Source organism: Rhinolophus sinicus, chromosome 5, assembly GCF_057876585.1.
Source record: "Rhinolophus sinicus isolate RSI-liver-muscle chromosome 5, RSI-T2T, whole genome shotgun sequence".
NCBI lineage: Eukaryota > Metazoa > Chordata > Mammalia > Chiroptera > Rhinolophidae > Rhinolophus > Rhinolophus sinicus.
Genome location: NC_142505.1, coordinates 70021073 through 70042240, shown reverse-complemented (window position 1 = coordinate 70042240; position 21168 = coordinate 70021073). Strand labels below are relative to the sequence as shown.

The 21168-nt window shown below is 51.3% G+C and overlaps 1 protein-coding gene across 11 annotated transcripts in view; it reads left to right on the top strand.

The window, feature by feature from the left end:
- The window catches only part of RASGEF1C (RasGEF domain family member 1C), an 86591-nt gene that overhangs the window by 38453 nt on the left and 26970 nt on the right, over positions 1-21168 (top strand). For 8 of the 11 annotated variants that reach the window (XR_012489750.2, XR_012489749.2, XR_012489748.2 and 5 more), the window contains exons 2-7: positions 7502-7630; positions 9150-9332; positions 9502-9624; positions 10776-10913; positions 18095-18295; positions 19414-19488. Coding sequence is in view for 7 of the 11 variants with exons in the window: in XM_074313347.2 (XP_074169448.1) it covers positions 7553-7630; positions 9150-9332; positions 9502-9624; positions 10776-10913; positions 18095-18295; positions 19414-19488 (798 nt within the window). In the remaining 4 variants the exon portion in view is untranslated. The remainder of the gene's footprint in view (positions 1-7501; positions 7631-9149; positions 9333-9501; positions 9625-10775; positions 10914-18094; positions 18296-19413; positions 19489-21168) is intronic. The other 3 variants (XM_074313345.2, XM_074313346.2, XM_074313344.2) reach the window with 1 other exon arrangement.

Below are 21168 nucleotides of genomic sequence, written 5' to 3'. Positions count from 1 at the left end.
TTATTGGCAGATTTCTCATCAGAATCTTTGGAGGCCAGAAGGCGTTGGATTGAAATATTCAAAGTGCTGAAAGTAAAAACATTGTCAACCAAGAATCCTATATACAACAAAATCTGTCCTTCAAATATGAGGAAGAAATTAAGAGATTCTCAGTAAAAGTTGATTTCATTACCACTAGAACTGTCACACAAGAAATACTAAAGGGAGTCTTTCAGGTTGGGATGAAAGGACCCTAATCAGTAACTCAAAGTCAGATGAAAATATTAAGATCACCGGTAAAGATATATACATGGGCAATTATTAAAGTTAGTGGTATTATGGTAGCTTTTATTTCTAACTCCACTTTTTACTTTCTATATAATTTAAGATATTAATGCATTTAAAAAAAATAGTTGTTAGTATATTGTTTTGAACACCAGCTGCATAAAGATATGATTTTATGACATCAATAACTGAAACACGATAGGGGCAGAGTTTTTTGTATGCTATTAAACTTAAGCTAGTATAAATTCAAATTAGAGTATAAAAAGTTTAGGATGGTAAACATAATCCCCATGGTAACCACAAAGAAAGTAGCTATAGAATAAGCACAAAAGAAAATGAGAAAATAATTTAAATGTTTCATAACAAAAAATTAACTAAACACAACAGAACACAGTAATAAAGGAAGTGAGGGATCAAAAGATATAAGGCACATAAAAAAATAGCAAAATGGCAAAAGTAAATCCCCCTTAACAGTTATTATTTTAAATGTAAATAGGTTAAACTCTCCAGTTGAAAAGAAAGAGATTGGTAGAATGGATTTTTTTGTAAATTATCCAACTATATGCGGTCTATAAGAGATTCATTTTAGATCCAAAGACAAATATGTTAAAAGTGAAAGGATGGAAAAACACATTCCATGTAAATAGTAACCAAAAAAGAATGGGGTGACTATACTAATAGCAGAAAATAGACTTTAAAAAGTTAATAAGAGAAAAGGAAGGACGTCACATATTAAGAAAACATTTAATACAGCAAGAAGATATAACAATTATAAACATTTACACAACTAAAAACAGACTATAAAAATCTATGAAGCAAAAATTATGAGAATTAGGGCCGGCCCGGTGGCTCAGGTGGTTAGAGCTCCATGCTCCTAACTCCGAAGGCTGCCGGTTCGATTCCCACATGGGCCAGTGGGCTCCCAACCACAAGGTTGCCAGTTCAATTCCTCGAGTCCCGCAAGGGATGGTGGGCTCTGCCCCCTGCAACTAAGATTGAACACAGCACCTTGAGCTGAGCTGCCTCCCGGATGGCTCAGTTGTTGGTTGGAGCGCGGGGCTCTCAACCACAAGGTTGCCAGTTCAATTCCTTGACTCCCGCAAGGGATGGTGGGCAGCACCCCCTGCAACTAAAATTGAACATGGCACCTTGAGCTGAGCTGCCGCTGAGCTCCCAGATGGCTCAGTTGGTTGGAGTATGTCCTCTCAACCATAAGGTTGCCGGTTCGACTCCCGTAAGGCATGGTGGGCTGTGCCCCCTGCAACTAGCAACGGCAACTGGACCTGGAGCTGAGCTGCGCCCTCCACAACTAAGACAGAACAACAACTTGAAGCTGAACAGAACCCTCCACAACTAAGATTGAAAGGACAACAACTTCACCTGGAGAAAAGTCCTGAAAGTGCACACTGTTCTCCAATAAAGTCCTGTTCCCCTTCCCCAATAAAATCTTTAAAAAAAAAAAAAAAAATGAGAATTAAAGGGACAAATAGACAGTTCTACAATAATAGTTGGAGATGTCAGTACCCCACTCTCAAAAATGGTTAGAACAACCAGACAGAAGGTAAGTAGAAAACAGATTTGAACAACAAGATAACAGACATATAAGGAACACTAACCAACAATGACAGCATACTCATTCTTCTCAAGTGCACGGGGCACATTCTCGAGGATAGACCATATTTGAGCCACAAATCCAGTCTCAATAGATTTAAAAATATAGGTATCATACAAAGTAACTTCTCCAACTACAGCAGGATGAAGTTAGAGATCAACAATAGAAGGAAAACCGGAAAAATCACAGATTTGTGGAAATTAAACAATGCTGTCTTAAACAACCAGCAGTTCAAAGAAGAAATCACAAGGGTAATTACAAAAGCCTTGGAGGCAAATGAAAATGAAACCACACTAAAACTGATGGGATGCAGTGGAAGCAGTGCTAAGAGGGTAATTTATAGCTATGAAAACTTGCATTAGAAAAGAAGAAAGATCTAAGATGAGAGCAGAGATAAATAAAATAGAGAAAATCAATGTAACCTAAAGTTGGTTCTTCAAAAAAGATTAACAAGATTGACAAAAAAAGAGAAGACTCAATTACTAAAATCAGACATTACTTTCAATTCTACAAAAATAAAAAGGACTATAAGAAAGTACTATGAACAATTATATGAAAACAAATTGGATAACCTAGATGAAACGGACAAATTCCTAGAAACACAAACCTACCAAGACTGAATCACAAAGAAATCTAAATAGATCTCTAACTATAGTAAGGAGTTTGTAAAGAGTATAGTAAGGAGATTGAATATGTAATCAAATTCCTGTTAACAAAGTAAAGCCCTGGACCAGAGGGCTTCACCGGTGAATTCTACCAAGCATTTAAAGAAGAATTAAAACCAATCCTCAAACTGTCTCCCATAGAGAAGTTAGGCTTAAACCACAGGGTCCTAGAACCTTGACCAGTTCCAGAGCCCTTGAGCAGGGTGGCCTGCCAGTGTGTAGCCCCAGAAGGCAGGATGCCCAGTTGGATGCTGGTAGCCCACCGGGAGCACACCTGCATGGTCCTCTCCCAGTCACCCTGAGGACCCAATCTCCACAGTGCAGGCTGGCTGCCTCTGTATAACTGTCACGGGAACCCAAGAACCTCCAGATGTGAGTCCTGGAGACCTAAACATGAGGAGACACTGACACACTTGAGGGGTGGGGGCTGGGTAGTGGGAAACCCCTGCCTATGAGTGGGGAAGCTGTGACTCAGAAACCACCCCACGCCCTCCCACATAGGCCTGCAGAGGGGTCAGGACTCCTCAGGTCAGGTCCCCAGGTGCATTCTCCAGGGCAGCTGCATCTGATTGGTCCAGCCCGGCTGGTGCCCACCCCTTGGCCAGGTAAGGGCAGGACCTTGACAGTCCCACCACTACCATTTGTAGTTATTCCCCAAGGCAAAACCCCCGGTGTTCTAGTGAGAATGAAAGGAAATGGATGTATAGAAGTCACACCCTACAGATGGAGGCCCCAAGAGGAGTGGACTTAGGTCCGGATCTCGGATCTGGGCTGGGAAGGAGACTCAGCCATGGAGGGGGATCCCCTGTGCACCTACAGGCCAAACACAATGTCCAGAGGGGCTGGCTGGGCCCTAGAGGCGCCACTGTGACCGCCGGCCAGCCAGTGTGTGCTTCTCTCCTCATGTCCTGGGCACCACTGACACATCTCAGGAGTCTGATGATGTCCCCGTGATGCTATGGCTTGGGGACTCCAGCAACACTGCTAGGCAAGAATAGTGCCTGGGGCTCAGACACCTGTGCTCAAGTTCCAGCTTGTGTGCTGGGCTTCTGCCTTGCACTCTGAGCCTCAGTTTCCTCATCTGTAAGATGGAAGGGCTCAGGCAGAGAGGAGTGGCCCTGTCAGCTTTCCCAGGCTGGGACCCCAGGCCTCTCCCCAGCACCTCCCTCCCACTGACTCTGCCACTCGAATGCCTGGCATGTCAACTGCCCCACCCTCCCCGTTTGCACTATTCATTTCAGGCTTCACTGCTTCTCACCTGCATCACTGCGTCACTTGAATGCCACACATCTTGACTGAGTACCCATTATGGGTGTGTCAGGTATGGAGCCCAGCCCTGGGGATGCAGCAGGGCATAAGCCAGGCTCCTCCTAGGGAGACCGAGGCTAGTGTGAGGCCTGGGAGGCAGGGGGCACAGGGGCGCCAGGGGTCCGGAGGGGCACCAGGCAGGCAGGTCCAGCATGTGAGGTGTGGTGCATCCTCATCCTGGGACCCTCACTTGGACAGGTCAGAAAGTGGACTTTGCACCTCCAACCATGCCTTGGCCACTCTCGGTTGTGTGCCAGAACAAGGCATTTGTGTCCCATCGGTGACCTGGTCACAGGGTGGGCACGTCCCCGACCCCACTACCCACCATGGTCCTGGGATTGGTTCAGATGTTCCTGGGCCCCTTCATCCTCACGGCTTCGCTGGATGACTGATCTGCACGTTCACCTGAATGAATGACACTGAAACAGTAACAACAGGGCAGGGCCACATGCACATCAATGACGCATTTTCAGTGCCCCATTGTAGTTTTCACCACTTGAATCATATGTTTGTATCCTGTCGTATGTGCGCTTTTCTCGCCTGCCATTTTCACTTCCTTATGCCATAACCGTGTCTGTGTGATCCCTGAGTCTTCATAACCATCATTTCAACGGTAACAGAGACTCCACTAACGGGAGGTATATGGCAGTGTCCTTGTCCCTTCTCGTTTGGCTCATTATCTGTGGTGCTCTCTGATATTTTGTGCACTGCTTACAATTAACATCAAAGCAAACTCCTTTCCACAGTTTTTCCTCGATAGATTATTTTCTTGGGATAAATTTCCAAGGAGTTAATTAAGGTGAAAGGATACTAGAGAACATAAGGCTCTTGGCACATCAAGCCAAATCTTGTACAATTCAGAGGGACTGTGACAGTCAGTGTCCACCCCCATCCAGCAGTATTTAAGGGGCAAACAGCACTGGTTGTTTTATTAAGTCTTGTTCACTTAATGGATATAAAGTGGACACCCAGGGAACTCACACTGTACACTTGTCTCTTCACACAAAGCACCAGGCCCCGCAAAGGCAGAGTGGGAGACCTTGAAATAGTGGTTTAGAGGGGGCGGCGGAACAGCCCGCCAGCCCCCCAGTGACCCTGTCTGTGGTGAGCCCAAGTTCAGACCCTATCTATGCCGGCCAGGCTCCAGCCCCTGTTTCTATACACCATATGCTCTTCGAAGCACAGATTAGTGAACTGATGATTTCAAAGATTTTTAAGGGAGACATGACAATAAACAGTTTTCCCATCATCATTGGCTTTTTAAAAAAATTGTGGGAAAATACAGATAACATGAAATCTACCATTTTTGCCATTTTTACGTGTACAGTTCAGTGGCATTAAGTACGTTCATATTATTTTGTCACCTCCACCTCCAGAAGTCTTTCATCTTGCAAGACTGACTCTGTCCCCATTAAACACTAACTCCCCATTCCCCACCCCCAGCCCCTGGGAACCTCCATGTTGCTTTCTGTCTCTATGAACTTGACTACTCCAGGAATCTCAGATAAGAGAAATCACACAACATTTGTCCTTTTGTGTCTGATTTATTTCAGTTAGCATAATGTCCTCAAGATTCATCCATGTTGTACATGTGTCAGAATCTCCTTCCTTTTTAAGACTGAATAATATTCTGTTGTATGGATAGACCACATTTTGTTTATCCATTCGCCCATCGATGGATACTTTAGCTGCTTTGTCATTGGCTTTTAAATATTATCCCTGGCAGAGGACTTGAAGAGACATTTCTCCAAAGAGGACATACAAATGGCAAATAGACATATGAAAAAATGCTCAACATCACTAATCATCAGAGAAATGCAAATCAAAACCACAATGAGATATCACCTCACCCCAGTCAGAATGGCTGTCATCAACAAGACAAATAGTAACAAGTGTTGGAGAGGCTGTGGACAAAAAGGAACCCTCATACACTGTTGGTGGGAATGCAGACTGGTGCAGCCGTTATGGAAGGCAGTGTGGAGGTTCCTCAAAAAATTACGAATAGAATTGCCATATGACCCGGCAATCCCTCTCCTGGGTATCTACCCAAAAAATCTGAAAACATTTATAGATAAAGACACGTGTGCTCCAATGTTCATTGCAGCTTTGTTTACAGTGGCCAAGACATGGAAACAAACAAAATGTCCTTCGATAGATGAATGGATAAAGAAGTTGTGGTATATATACACAATGGAATACTATTCGGCGGTAAGAAAAGATGATATAGGAACATTTTGTGACAACATGGATGGATCTTGAGAGTGTAATGCTGAGCGAAATAAGTCAGACAGAAAAAGCAGAGAACCATGTGATTTCACTGATATGTGGTATATAAACCAAAAGCCAGAAAAGAACAAGACAAACAAATGAGAAACAGAAACTCATAGACACAGACAATAGTTTAGTGGTTACCAGAGGGTAAGGGGGATGGGGGGTGGGAGATGAGGGTAAGGGGGATCAAATATATGGTGATGGAAGGAGAACTGACTCTGGGTGGTGAACCCACAATGGGATTTATAGATGATGTAATACAGAATTGTACACCTGAAAACAATGTAATTTTACTAACAATTGTCACCCCAATAAATTTAATAAAAATAAAAATATATATTATCCCTGGACACCCAAACAATGGAATACTGTGAGGCAGTTAAAAAATAAAAAGAACGAGGATGCTCTGTCCTGCCATGGAAAGATCTCCAAAATGTAATAGAGAGAAGAGCAGAGGAGAGTGTGTACAATATGTTACATTTTTGTGTATAAAGAAGCTCTGGAAACATAGGAAGTAATAAAAGCAGTTGCTTATGGGAGGGGCATGTGGGGTGGGTGGGGGCCTCCATCTTCACATGGCTATGTTTCTGCACATACAACATGGTAAGCATACCATGTTGCCCACTGCTCAGATGGGCACATGCTGTCTCCTTGCCTGGGAAGTCTCTGCAGACTGCCTCCTGCCCCCAGTCCTCAGCACAGACCCCTGGGGATGCCTGCTTGTGCCCCTGGCAGTTCCCACATGGAGGCCAGGGGTGGGCCCCCTCGGCCCTGTCCTCTCCAGCGCACCTACAGGGAGAGGTGGGAGGGTTGGTGGGGCGCCACTAGGCTCTGATCTCACCAACCCTCTCTTGAGGGAACATCTAACAGAGGGAGCTGTCACCTCCTCTCCCCTCATGCTGCAGAGTACATGCCTTAGTGAGACAGTCTCTTGGCATGCCTCGGCCGGCTTGTTGTCTGCCTCCCACTGCCAGATCCAAGAGGTCCTGTGCGGTCCTCAGGTCCTCAGTGCCTAAAAGATGCCAGCCATCGTTCCATGCCTACGCACACATGAATAAATGTCCCTCGGCAATGGCGGGAAGAAACAGGAGGCTGTGGCAACAGGACAAGCCAGTCCATTAAGACCCAGACCTGGGCCCAGCTGAGGACACAATGGCTGGTGGAAGGTTGTAGGGGCACAGTAGCAGCCTATCTGCTCTCTGAGAGTCCCTGTGAGTCACGATGGTTCTGGCCTCCACCCCACCCTGCAAGCCCAGCACCCCACACCCAGCCACCAGTTCCAGGCCAGGCCCAAGCTGTTCTGCAAGCTTCCCATCTTGTCTCTTGAAGTGATGGCATCCTGGCCCCTCCCACATGTCTGACAGACCACCCTGCCTTGCAGAGAGGTTTCCAGAATCACCTCCACCCCAGCTACTGGCCAGTCTTTGAGAAAATGGGACTGGGATCTCGGGCAGGCTCAGCGTCACAGGAAGAAGGTGCCAGGTGTCCGGCAAGAGAGTGGACCTGCCAGGTTCGCGTGTACTCTGTCCTGTGGAATCAGGCTCAGACATGGGCCCTGGGTGTGGGGCAGAGCCTTGCCCCTGCAGAGCCATCACCCCTGCATGCCCACGTGCTCAGTGGCCTCCCACTGGGATGAACAGGAGGTAGCTTTGTGAAATTTTAGTTTCATCAGCTGAAAATTGAACACTTACAGCTTGGCCAGGGAGGTGAAAATAAAGCTATGGCTGTCCTCAGGGCCAGCACTGTCCAGGCTGCTTCCACACTGGTTCCCACGCCTGCCCCAGGCTGTGACCCAGTTTCTGAACCCTCCAAATGGCCCTCTGTGGGCTCCCTCTGATCCCCAACTCTGACTGTCCATGTCCCTCTGTCTCTTCTCAGGGCCAGGTCACCCAGGAGACCAGGAAAGACAGAAACGGGCCTGGGTCAGGGTCTGTCTTGGGGGAAGAAGGGGTGAGGTGAGGCGGGCAATGGGGAGACTCCAATCCGGGAAGGTCCCTGTGGTGAGCCCACAGGACTCCATGGTTAATTAAGAATGTGGGGAGATTTGAATGTCAAGGATGGTAAAACAGTCATAGGCTTGGCCGGGATCTGTGGCTATGAAGGCCCTGGCAAGCTTTGTTCGGGAGGATTGGCCTACAAGCATTTGTAGAAGAGCCTGGGAGAGGAAGCAGGGGCCCACTGCACACTTGTGGAGGTACCTGGTGCAGGCCAGGCCCTTGCCTCAGTGCCGGGTGGGAGGACAAGCCCCGACCCCCGCCTGGAGGAGGTCTGGTTGGAGAAGGTGCCGTACCACAGCCACAGGCGGCCTCTCTGCACCTGCACGAGCACTAGCACCCCAGCACTCAGTTGTCCTCACAAGCAGAATCTGCCCCACCGGAGGTCAGGGCCCCCAGCGGGAGGCGGGGCACAGCAGAAGTCAGGGAAGGCTCCCAGCGAGGAGGAGGCATTTCAGCCATGTCCAGAGGAATGGAAGAGAGAAGGTGTTGGGAGAGCCTGCAGGAGGGAGCAGCTGGACGGGTCAGTGGGGCCTAATCACAAAGAGCCTGGAATGCCAGGCTATGGGCAGCTGCCAGTTGGCTGCACTGAGAGAAACCAGCTTAAAGAGGCTCACACAATGGAGAAGTCCACAGAGCAGCTTCAGGCACAACAGGACCCAGGGCCTCACACAATGAACTCAGAAATGTGCCCACTTTACTGGTCCCCTGGTACAAGATGGTCCCAACAGTGCCATTCCACCAGCTCAGGAACTCCAGGTGAAATAACTTCCAAGTGCCGCAGAAATTCTGGGGCTGCACCTGAGGCCCCAGTTCAGATAAGGTTCATCCCTGTCCAATCTTTGTGGCCAAGGGTGGGAGGTAGTGAGGGAGACGTGGTTCCTGGGGGATGCTGTGCTTTGGGCTGGGGGTCCCTGGCAGCCCACCAGGAAGTGATCACTGGGCCCGGGTGGGCACAGAAGTGCCTGGGGGAAGCAGGGCCCACCCAGCCAGGAGCCCAGGGAGCCAGCAGCCAACTGCTCCTTGCCATTGCAGGCAGACATGCCCCAGACATTGAGCACCTCCGACATGGTCACCCCGAGCAGCCCCGGCCCACCACCCACCAAGCCCACCGATGGCGAGCAGGCCCATCAGCCCCTCCTGGATGGGGCTCCATCCTCAGCCTCCCTGGACACCCTGATCCAGCACCTGGTGCCCACAGCCGACTACTATCCCGAGGTGGGTGGCCCGCCCAGGTGGGGCGGGAAGCCGCAGAGTGGGTGGGCTGTCCTCCTCCAGGCATGGGGGAGACAACAGGGCTGGGGCTGGTCTTGGGCCTGGGGTAAGGGGAGGTATGTCCCCTCCATGTCCTGGTGAGCACGTGCCGCCTTTCTCCCATGTCCCCCAGAAAGCCTACATCTTCACCTTCCTGCTGAGCTCCCGCCTCTTCATCGAGCCCCAGGAACTCCTGGCCCGGGTCTGCCACCTGTGTATTGAGCAGCAGCAGCTGGACACGCCAGTGCTGGACAAGGTGAGGGCAGGGCACAGCAGGGGCCTCTGAGTGTACCGGCACTACCCTCACATGCCTTCATGCATCAACCCTTGGAAAGGCAATGATTGTCCCCATTCCCCTGACGTGGAGCCCACAAGAAGTTTCTGACTTTCTGAGGCCCAGAGCCAAAAGGGACAGACTTGGAATCTCTAACCCCAGGAGCTGTTTTCCAGTGCTTTATGAGAACCCTTGAGCTCACACCAAACCCAGACCTGGGTCCCCAGCACCCCATCAATAAGACTCCTGCCTTACTGGGATGGCCCTGCAGCATCTGCTGGGCTTCCTGCCCCCCACCACACTCCGTTCCACCTTTCCCTCCTCTGTGGCCCAACCTTCCCTGGCCTGATCCCTCGGGCTGTGACTGCTAGTACAGGTGTCCGTGGAGCTCTACTGTCACAGTGATAGAAACCCAACAAAACTGGCCTGAGGCAAAGAGATTTTACTGGCTCATGTAACTGCAAAGTCTCAACTACCACTGGTTCTGGGGGCTCAAACGACGTCATTAAAACATGGTCTTTCTACCTCCTACCCTCTGTTCCGTTTTCCCCTGGGCCAGTCTCACACTCTTGGGCAGGTTCACCCCTCACAGGAACAGGTGGCCCCTGCTGCTTCAGGCTCATTGTCTACCCTTCCTAATCCCGTGGAAAGAGAGAGGCCGATCCTCAGCAGGCCCGGTAAAAATCCCAATCTCCTTGGCTTAGCCTACGCCACATGACTTCCTGTGAACCAATCACTGCACATGATGGAGCTATGCCGTGCTCTGCTTGTCCAGCATAGATCTCAGCTTGCTCCTGGAGCCCTGGGGCAGGATCAGCTGTCCTGAACCCCACAGGCTGAGAATGGGGAGCAGGGATGTGTCACTACAGAAAGGGGGATGGAATACGCAGCAGGTAAAAACAGGAGATGACCCCGCCCAAATGTGTCTGTCCCCACTCGGCTCCCCTGTGGTCAATCCCTATCCCTGTGTGATGTTCTTGTCACCTGGCACTGGGAAGGCATTGTCACGTCCCCCTTAGCCGCCGCTGCTGCCGCCAGGACCGCAAAGACAGGGCAGAGAGTGGCTGAGGCGGTGGCTGATATGACCCCAGCACCCCTCATCCAGTGCGGGCGCCCCTCACCTTTCCTTGCAGGCCCGGGTCCGAAAGTTTGGCCCCAAACTGCTCCAGTTGTTGGCTGAGTGGATGGAGACCTTCCCGCGGGACTTCCAGGAGGAGTCAACCATCGGGTACATGAAGGACGTGGTGGGCCGCATAACCCCCTGTGACGAGGTGGGTGAGATGGGGAGCACTTCACCCTGCCTGCACCCTCACACCAGGACCCGAGCCTGTTCCCGAGCCCACCTCAGGGCCCTTATCGCCCCACCTGCTCACTACAGCCCCCCTAACATCGTCCCCTTTCCGCCTCATCAGCAAACCAGGTGTTCCAGCTCCAGGCCCGATCTCTTGTCCTCTCTCCTGCCCTGCTCTCATTAGTGGCATCAGAGGGGGGAAAGGGAAGGCCCGCTCGTGGGTTCTTGTGGTTGCACGGTCAAGTCATTGGTCTGTGACCCATTAGGCTGGCCTGGCAGGGTCTTCCTGGGCCTTGTGCCACAAAGGCCTCGCCCTCCCACCCTGTACCACACCAGGGCTGGGCTGGCAGTCAGTGCTCCTAGACAAGAGCCTGACAGTCAGTGCAGGAAAGGATTCTGCAGGGCCAACCAAACTAACAATTGTGGGGAATACAGCCACACACTGTCTGGGCAGTCTTCTGGGCTTCTCTGGGCCTCTCGGGCAAATTGTAAATCCTACAGGATGGGGCAGAGGAGGAAAGAAGGCCCCCCTGTGGCTCAAACCAAACCCCAGGGAAAACACAGCCCTTGCACTCCAGTGGCTTGGGAAGCAGCCAGTGAACTGGGTGTTAGGTGCCTCTGCGTCCTGTGCCCTGCCCGGCTCTCACAGCTGTGTTACTCTGGGGAAGGCATGTAAAGGTCTCCAAGCCTCACTTCCCTTATGGGTGACAGGAGGACAAAAATCCTCCAGGATTATGGCGAGAATACAAACAAGGAAATGAATGGGGCTCTCCTGGTACATTTAGAAGGGGCAGGTTTATCAACACCTATAGAACGACTCTGTGGCCAGCACTGATGTTGCATTATCTGGAAGGAGAGAACATTAGGGCTAGTGCATGTCAGTTGCCCTGGGAGAACACTGACCATGGCAAGCTGGCAGCTAGTGATGTGCCTCAAAGTGGGTCTGGCAGAGCCAACTGCATGTGATGCAGAGGAAAACTGCTACGGCAAGCTGGGCAAAGGGAGCCATGAAGGAAGGAAGGCCTAATTGAAGCTCAGAGAGGGAGGCCCTGCCCTGGGGTCACTTCACATAGCAGACAAGTGACTTAGCTGTTCTGAGAGCTTGGAGAGATGAGGTCATCCCTCCTTCTCCTCTGCACCTGCTGGTCCATCTGGGGGTCATGACTCTTGGTTTGGATGCAGCAGGGAATGTAGTTGGGGAATGCTCAATTATTAGACGGATCAGGAGGAGAGGGGAGAAACAGGAAGAGGAGATGCTGGCTGACTGGCTGGATAAATAGTTGGCTACTTTGATGGATGGGTGGAGGGCGGAGATAGATGTTTGGGTAGTTCAATAGGCACGTGGATTTATGGGGTGAATGGATGTGGAAAGATTGATGAAATGGTGGGTGGGTGGGTGGATGAATAGACGGATGGGAGGGTAGGTGGGTGGATGGATAGGTGGATGGATGGATGGATGGATGGATGGATGGAGTAAAGTCTATGTAGGGTGTTGAGAATTCAGTCTCTTGCTTCTTCTCCATCCCCCCAGGAGGCCTTCAGCAGTGGTGAGGTCTAAACCATTGACTAGACAGAATTATTACCTTTTTCAAGCCTGCTTCTGCCATTGGCACAGCCATTTCAGAGGCAGACCCTGTTGTTCTAGCCACAGTGGGGGATGGGTATAAGTCCCGGGTTGGTTTCCTTGACAAGCCGTGTCTCCTCACGGACTCCCCCCACCCCCTGGAAACCTGTCAGGGCTATGCTGGGAAATCGTTTCTAACCACCCAGTGGATGGACACAAGATACAACTGAGACCTATGAATGGGCTGTTGAGAGCGGTCATCTGCAAGGTGTGAGCTTTTGGAGCAGAAATAACTCATTCAGGACATTTTTCATCCCTTCCCTTGGGATCCAATTAGGCATGCTGAGTGGTGTGAGCTGGAACCAGGGTTCCTTGTTCCCCCCCCCACCTCGCCCAGGCCCATGCCAGGGGCCACCCAGTGTCTTCAGGACTCCCAAATTGTCCTTCCACAGAAAGCCTGCACTCCAAAGGGCCTGGTTTCCTCCCCTGAATGCTGCTGGGGGAGTGTGGGCTGCTCCCCTCCCAGCACAGGCAGGGACTTGGCTCAGAAGGAAGCAGATGCGCCCTGCTCCTTTCTTGATGAGGAAGGGCCCTTAGGACTCAGAGGAAGGGGTCTGGGTCAGACCACCTGAGCCCAGATCCAGACTCAGGAACCACAGCTGTGTGACCTCGGGCAAAACGCCTCCCCTCTCTGAGCTTCAGTTGCTTCATCAGTAAAACGGAAATGATAACTGTTCCCACCACACAGCTTGAGGCAGAATCCTTGAAGTCACGTGTGCTCTTATTTCAGAACTTGGTAAATGTGAACTCTGATGAGGAACGAATTCTTTCCAAAATCCAGGCATATGGGGACTATTTTTAACTTGATGCAACTTTTATCATGGAACATTTCAAACATATGTAAATGTAGAGAATAGTAGCCATGAACTTTTGTGTACCCAGCACCTAGCTTTAATAATTATCAACATTTCAACAAACTTGTTTCTTCTATCTCCTCACACACTCCTCTTGCCAAATTATTTTTAAACAAATCATAGACATTATAGTTTTTGCATTATCAAATTATTTCAGCATTATCTTGTAAAATAATTTTTACACAAGAATAGAGTCAAATGATATGAAGTGCCGTGCACAGGCAGTGAAGTGATCACAAGTGTTTTCTGAGCTGTATGTCTTTGGGCAAGTTACAAGGTGTGATCGAAAAATACAGTGAATGTTTAAATTTTTTAAAAAATTTATGACAGTAAAAGATACATTGCCATTAATCCCCCTCAAAATACTCCCCCTCGCTTAGAACACACTTATCCCATCCTTCTTCCCACTTTCTGAAGCAGTTCTGGAAGTCCTCTTTCGTGAGTGTCTATACTTCATCCTCCATCATGACAATGCTCCGTGTTACACATCGCTTCTGGTCTGGCAATTTCTGTCAAATAAGAACATTATGTTGTGTCCTCATCCACCTTATTCACCGGCTCTGGCACCATGTGACTTCCGGTTCTTCTCCAAAGTGAAAATTACCGTGAAAGGTAAATGTTTTGAATGGATTCAGGACATTGAGACAGTCATGACAGCACAACTAAACACATTCACAAAAGGGGACTTCCAGAACTGCTTCAGAAAGTGGCAAGAACGATGGGATAAGTGTGTTTGAAGCGGGGGGGGGGGGGGGTATTGTGAGGGAGATTAATGGCAATGTGTCTTTTACTGTAATAATTTTTTTAAATTTAAACATTCACTGTAGTTTTTTATCACACCTCATACTTAACCTCTCTGAGCCTTAAATGTCTTCTGTAAGAGGGAGGGTGATAATACCTCCCTTTCAGGACTGTGAGGAGAACAAGGGGCTCAGGCACAGGGAGAGGACAGCACAGGGCTAGGGCCAGGGGGCTTCCCATCAGAGCAGCATTGAAAGGCAGGGCCTTCCTCTTTCCTCCTGCGGCTTTCCTGACTGTACTCCCCTCCACCTCTCAGCAGCTGGGAAGACAAGGCTGGAAAGGAGCTGGGGAAGCCATTCTCCAGCACTGGGCTTCACATGGAAGCCTTCCCAGCACCTGGCCACTGCATCGAGACACCTGCTCTGGGCCACCCTGTGTAGGCAGGGGACCCAAGGGTGTGTCACGACCAGCCCTGCTTTGGAGAGGCTCCCAGTGTGTTGGACACCACAGTATCTCAGGGAGGCCAGTGCCAAAGGTGAGGGAGGCTGGGGGAGCCCAGAGAAGGCCCAGAGGTCACAGTCCTGGTAAGGGACACAGGACAGGAGGACAGCAGTGCCCTGGCCACACCCACTGGGCTTGAACAGAGATGCTGGTGTGAATGGCAGTCCCACGACCCAGGGACTGACCTTGCTTTCCCACTGGCTCACACGCCTATCTGCTGGACTGACACTGCTGCCCTCCGACCACTCCCCTGACGGCACAGGTGACAGACAGCTGACTGAGAACAAACTGGCAGGGGGCACAGAGCTCCTGCCCCTGGGGCTGAACCCACTGGACTCCGCCTTGGGCTGGCTCAGGGGGGAGGTTTCAAGAACTTCAAAGAACAGAGGCCCCCTGCCTGGCCAGAGATGGGCTCTAACCACAAAACACACAGTCCAAAAGAACTTGGAGGCACCTGGGGAGCCACAGCTGCACGCTTGGGCAACCTCTGCACTTCACCCCTGGCTGTGTGCAGGCAGCAGGCAGCTCTGTGGACCTGGCCGGCCCCGTACTCCCAGGTCTGTGGGCGAGCCATGCTGGGCACGGCCTGGTGCTCTGAAATATGGGCTCCTGCCAGGGACAGGAAATGCACTGACGTTCTCAGTGCGGGTCTCTGCATGGGCCCAGATGTGCCACAGAGACCTCCCAGCCTCCATCCACACCGACCCACAAGGACGTGGATCAGCGAGGAGATGAGAGGAGCAAAGAGAAGGGCGAATCCCACCCCCACATTCAGAGGGTAGCAGAAGATTTGGGAGAGAAGTAACCAATAAGCTTGAGGTAACACCACTGGAAAAATTCTCAATGAATTAGCACACAGGAAATGATAATTACTTGGAGTGAATACTGGTTCAATAGAAACAACTCCTGCTGAATCATCTGCATATTTTTAAACAGGGTAAGCGCATGGTTTCATGGAACCCTAGGCGCAGACGTGCCACATCTTTGACTTCATGAGCGTCCCACAGTCCACCCTGGAGAGGCTGACTGGCCATGTCCATCCACCAGCAAACATGTGTGGGCCCCTCCCAAAAGCCAGCCACTGCCCTCCATGCTGGGGCTAAACAGTGTGGCCCTTGTGGTCAGCATGGAGCTGGCAGTGCAACGAGAGGAGGGGCAGGGATAGAGGACAGGCCCCGAGCGGGGTGTATGCAGGGGCTGTGAAGGAAAGGCACCAATGCCCGTTGGCCAGAGGACGAGGACATGCGAGGAGGGAGGAGGCTGCACAGGGTAGGGGTCGGGGAGGTGTCAAAGGGATTGAGTGGCCTGTGTCTGGAGCATCGACAAGACTGAGCAAGGGCCACAGGGAGGCCATCGAGTGAGGCCAGAGTTGACCTCAGGGCCTCCACTCCACGCAGAGCTTTGTCTTTGTGCCCGTGTGGAGGCGTGTTAAGGAAGGGGGTGCAAGAGTCAGATGTGCATGTTGAGCAGATGACTGGCAGCGGAGTGCAGTGGAGAGAGGCCTGTGTGGACGCAGGGACCCACTGAGCAGGCTGCTGCAGCCACCAGGGAAATGACCACGGGGACCATGGTGGAAGACAAAGCATAGACAGGGAAGAAAGCAAAATCAAGAGGGTGGTGATGGCCTGCAGGGCGTGAGCAGAGGGCTCTGGAGGATGGCTCCAGGCCTGTGTGCTCCGTTCACTCAGACACGCTGGCAGGCAGAGGAGGCAGCTCTGGGGGAGGACAGTGTGACCTCTGCTTGCACGTGTTGGATTGAGGTAGCCCCTTGTCCATGTGGCTCTGGCGATCAGAGAAGCTGCACATGTAAACACATGCACACTAAATGACGTTCTGGACATGAACCAGCACACCCAGGAATGAAGTACAGAGCAAGGGGAAGACAGGATAGAGGAAGACAGGAGGGACCCCAGCACCCAGCCATGGTGCCGACTGACAAGCCTGCGAACATCCCGAAGGGGAGACAACAGGGCTGAGACAACGTGGCCAACGCAGATATACAGTCTGAGAAATGGGCTCACAGGTGCCTGATTGTGTCGCCCAGGGCTGGCCGTGGCTGGACCCAACTCACCTCTTTCTGACACTCAAATGAAGGCCTAGGAGGCAGCGTGCTAACCATACTTTTTGATAGAGCAGAGCTGAGATGGACTGTTCCATCCACGGGTGACAGAGAGAAGAGTCGGACCTCAGTTCACCCCCAGTTACTGCCTAGTTAACCAGCGGGTACCTTCTGGGTCTGCCACCCACAGCTCTGGGAGTTAGGGTTCAGGTTCAGGTTAGGCTCCCATCCTGTTCCCATGTCCAGAGGTGCCTGTGGCCATTTCCCACCCAGAGAAGCACTTCCATCAGAGACTGGTAGACACAATCTCCATCACCAGAGCTCTGGGCACAAACAGTGCTGGATCTCAGCAGCCTCCTTGAGCCCCGTCAGAGACTTGGAGGAGCCATCCATCTCCCCAGCCCTCTGGGCCCAGCAAGCCAGATGCCCCACCTACAAAATGCATCCGGCTTGTGTGTGTCAAAACCACGTGATGAAAATGCACTTGATCTGAAACTACCTGTCAGTACTGACAATTCACTGCCATTATCTTCCCAGGCCTCTGGACCCGGCCCCGCCTGAGGCACACCACCCCTGGTCTGCCTGATACCTGGGTGCTACCAAGAGACCTGACTCCGGTGCCCAGCACCGCTCCCTGTCAGCTCCTCAGCTTGTGGGGGATTGAGTCTGCTTCTGGGGGGGGGGGGGGCATTTGCTGTCATGGGCTCGTTCTGGGGGTTACTGACCACACCCTTGTGAATGTGTGGGCATCTCACTTAGTAACCCAGCCAGTCTAATGGCACCTTCCTTGGAAATAGGGGCCTCTACTGGGGCAAATGGCCCATTTTCCCTTGGGTAGGAGGGTGGATGCCCCTCGAAGGTAGGACCATAGTCTTTCACCCCTGCACCCAGCCCAGGGTGGCCTGAGAGGAACCTGTCCACCTGAGCTGCTTGCTGAGGGATTCCCTCGGTACAGTAAGTGGTTGTCCAACACCCACTGTGTGCCCGGAACCGGCCCGGCTCTGAAGACTAGGCCGAGGAGAAGGCCAGCCACCCCTGGCAGGGCGCATTCCATGCCTCACGCCTCCCTCCCTTCCTCTGCTCCCTGGCACTGCCCAGCCCACTTGCCCCACTACCCAGACAGCTGAGCCGGCTTTGGACGCCACTCACCCTCTCTGATGTGTGCTGTTCTCAGTTCCCTCTGGCAAACCTGCAGCCTTCTTCCCCACTGGCCTTGACTGGGGCCCCAAACTGCCCTGGATTTTGTCCTGCTCCAGGGTGGGGCAGGTGTGGGCAAACAGAGAAACAGCCCATCCCTGCCAGCCCAGAGGCCTGCCTGCCTTAGATGTTAGAGAGGTCGAGATGGGTGTTCAGGCCTGCGCACCCCTCTCTCCACCCTCCAGGCCTACAGAAGGAGGATGCACCAGCTCCTGCAGGCTCTACAACAGAAGCTGGCAGCTCTGGGCCAGGGGCCGGAAAGCCTGCTGTGTGCCGACAAGCCCATCGCCTACAGGACCAAGCCACCAGCCTCCATCCATAGGGAGCTTCTCGGCATCTGTAGTGACCCCTACACGCTGGCCCAGCAGCTGACCCACGTGGAGCTGGTGAGCAGACCCATGCCACTGTCTGCCTAGACCCAGAGCCAAGAATAACTGAGAACCATTAGCTACCCTTGGACCCCCATCTGACCCCTGACCTTGTTTCAGCATAACCTAGTGCCTGCACCCATCAGAGCAGGACCAGCCAGGCATTTCTAGAGGGCCCTGGCTCTGGAACAGTCTCTCGCCACCCCTGGGGTGAGAACAGGAGGACTGGAGGTGCCAACCCTGCCCAACTTTGACCCCTGGCCAACATGAAAGTCCAGGCCTGGTTCAGAGAAACTGGGTTCAAATCCTGACTCTGACACCGCCTGCTGTGTGAGCCTCCCACAAGTAGTAACTTCTCCACCTGGGCCTCAGTTTCCCCATTCAGGGCTCACACAGACACACTGCGCCCACCCCAGTGTTCCAGAGGATCCCAGACAGGCCTTCCTACTTGTAAAAGAGATGCCCAAGCCGAGCCTCCAGCATGTTGGGTTCCTCGTAGGTATAGAGGCCAAGGGGCCCATCCCAGAAAAACAGTAGGCTGGGGAGTGGGTTTCTTTCCTGTTAAACCTCCACCATTTATGGGTCCCTTGCTGTTTCCCAGGCACTATACTCAACGCTTACATGCACTATCTCATTTCATCTTCCCACCACCCTACCAGGTAGGTGCTATTATTATTCCTTTTCACAGATGATGAAACTAAGGCCCAGAGAGGTTAAGTGGTATGCCAGAAGTCACACAGCAGAAGGGTAGAGCCAGGATTCAATTCTGACCCAGACCCCATGCTCTTAGCCACCAGGCCTCCCCGAAGGGAGTGGGTCATCAATTACTCAATTTTGAGCCTGGTTTCCTGGGTATCACAAATGTCCCCTATGGAGATATTTGCCCCCCTCCCCCATGAACTGAGGCAGCCCCTGAGTATGGGAAAACTGGGGATGCTTCCCTCAGAGATGGAGCTCAGCTCTGTAACAATGCAGAACAGGGTTGCGGAGCCCCAGTGAGAAGGGGAGGTGCCCAGAGGCCTTCCTGGGTGGGCTGGGAAGCAGGAAGCCGGCAGGAGCACCATGCCAGGCCCCCAGAGGCAGCTCCCTCCGCACAACTTCCCGTTTCCCGATTCCTCTTCTCCCTCCCCATGCAGGAACGGCTGCGACACATCGGGCCTGAGGAGTTTGTCCAGGCTTTTGTGAACAAGGACCCTCTGGCCAGCACAAAGGTAGAAGGCCCTTGAATGGGCTGTTCCCACAGTGACCCACTGACCCATTTGGGGGATCCCCCGAGCATCACCTGGGCCAGCTTCGGAGGGGCCCAGAGCAGGCTATGGGCTTAGAGGGGTGGTGCCCACTCCACCCAGGCCCCAGCCCACGGGCTTCAGACTGTGACAGCTCTGAGTCCGGGGGAAGCCTGGGAGGGCTGGGACTGCCAGGCTAGATTACCCACCCAGCGAGGGCAAAGAAGCGGGAGGGGAGCTGAAGCCACTGGTGGGGGGTAGGGTGGAGGGCGGCTCTGGGCTGCTCAGGGACACCGCGTGCCCTCCGGGTGCGTTTCGGTGGGCGCCGATGCCCTCCAGCGGTCACTCGGGGAAGCGCAGGCTGTTGCGCACTGCCCAGGGAAGGTCAGGGCTCTCTCTTCCCTCTGAACGTGGAGTGGCCCCAGGGCCATGCACTCAGGACACCGTCCACACTCGAATTTCATATCCCTTCCCCTATCAGAGCCCAACCAGCTGGGTGTCTGGTGTTTATCAATGGGGTTAAATGCGAATCAGAACTGGAAACATTATGTCTTCTGCCTTGAACGTAATAAACACAAACGAAATTTGCATTGCATTTTCACCTCTCAGATTAGCAAAGATTTAATATGGCACATGTGTAGGGAAAGCGACACTCATACACAGCTGATAGGGAGTGAAACTGGCACAGCCACTTTGGAGGGCAGCATGACAATAGCATCAACACTTGAAATGTGCACCCTGGACCCCAACTTTCTACACTTACCAATTTATCCTAAAGATGTACACACCCGTGTACACAAAGATGTCCACAGAACAAGATTTGGAATAAACAGTGTTTATTACATCCAAAGGCTGGGGACTGGATTAAAAATTATAATACACCCAAATGTAGAATATTATGCAACTATTAAAAAGAATAAGAGTGACTGTTAAATATGAAATAATCACCAAGCTCCATTGTCAAGAGAAAAAAGTACGGTGAAGAGCAGTGATAGAGTACGTGCCATTTGTAACCACAATCAAAAGGAAGGAGCATGGCACAGACCTGCTCGCACAAGCAGGACAGGCTCGAGGATCACGGGTCGCTCTGGGAGCCCAGCAGGGGCTGGGACCAGCCGTGGGAAGCAGACTTTGCCACTCGTAGCGGGTTGTTTGCTGTTTTGTTTTGTTTCGTTTCCTTTCGTTCGTTTTGTCTTAGGTTTGGGTCATTTCCAAGTATTACTTTTTTATTGTGAAGATTCTACATGACATGTACCTCCTCTACTGTAGATGCACATGTGTGTGGTTTCCAGCCTCTTGCTATTACAGATATTACTGCTGTGAACATTCTTAAACGTTTCCTGGGGTACACAGGTACAAATGTTTCTAGAGCACCAGTTCTCAAATGTTTTGGTCTCAGGATACCTTTCCACTTTCAAAAATTATGGGGGAAACCAAAGAACTTTTGGTTATGTAGATTTTATTTAACAAAATTTGTCATAATGGCCATTAAAACTGATAACTTTTTAATACTCACTTATTCAAAAAACAGTAATAACCCATTATATGTTAACCTAAAAATCATATTTTATGAAAAATAACTATATTTTCCAAAATAAAAAAAGTATTTTTTTATTTTGGAAAAATAAAATATTTTTTTCTTTTTCCAAAAAAAAAAAGAGTGAC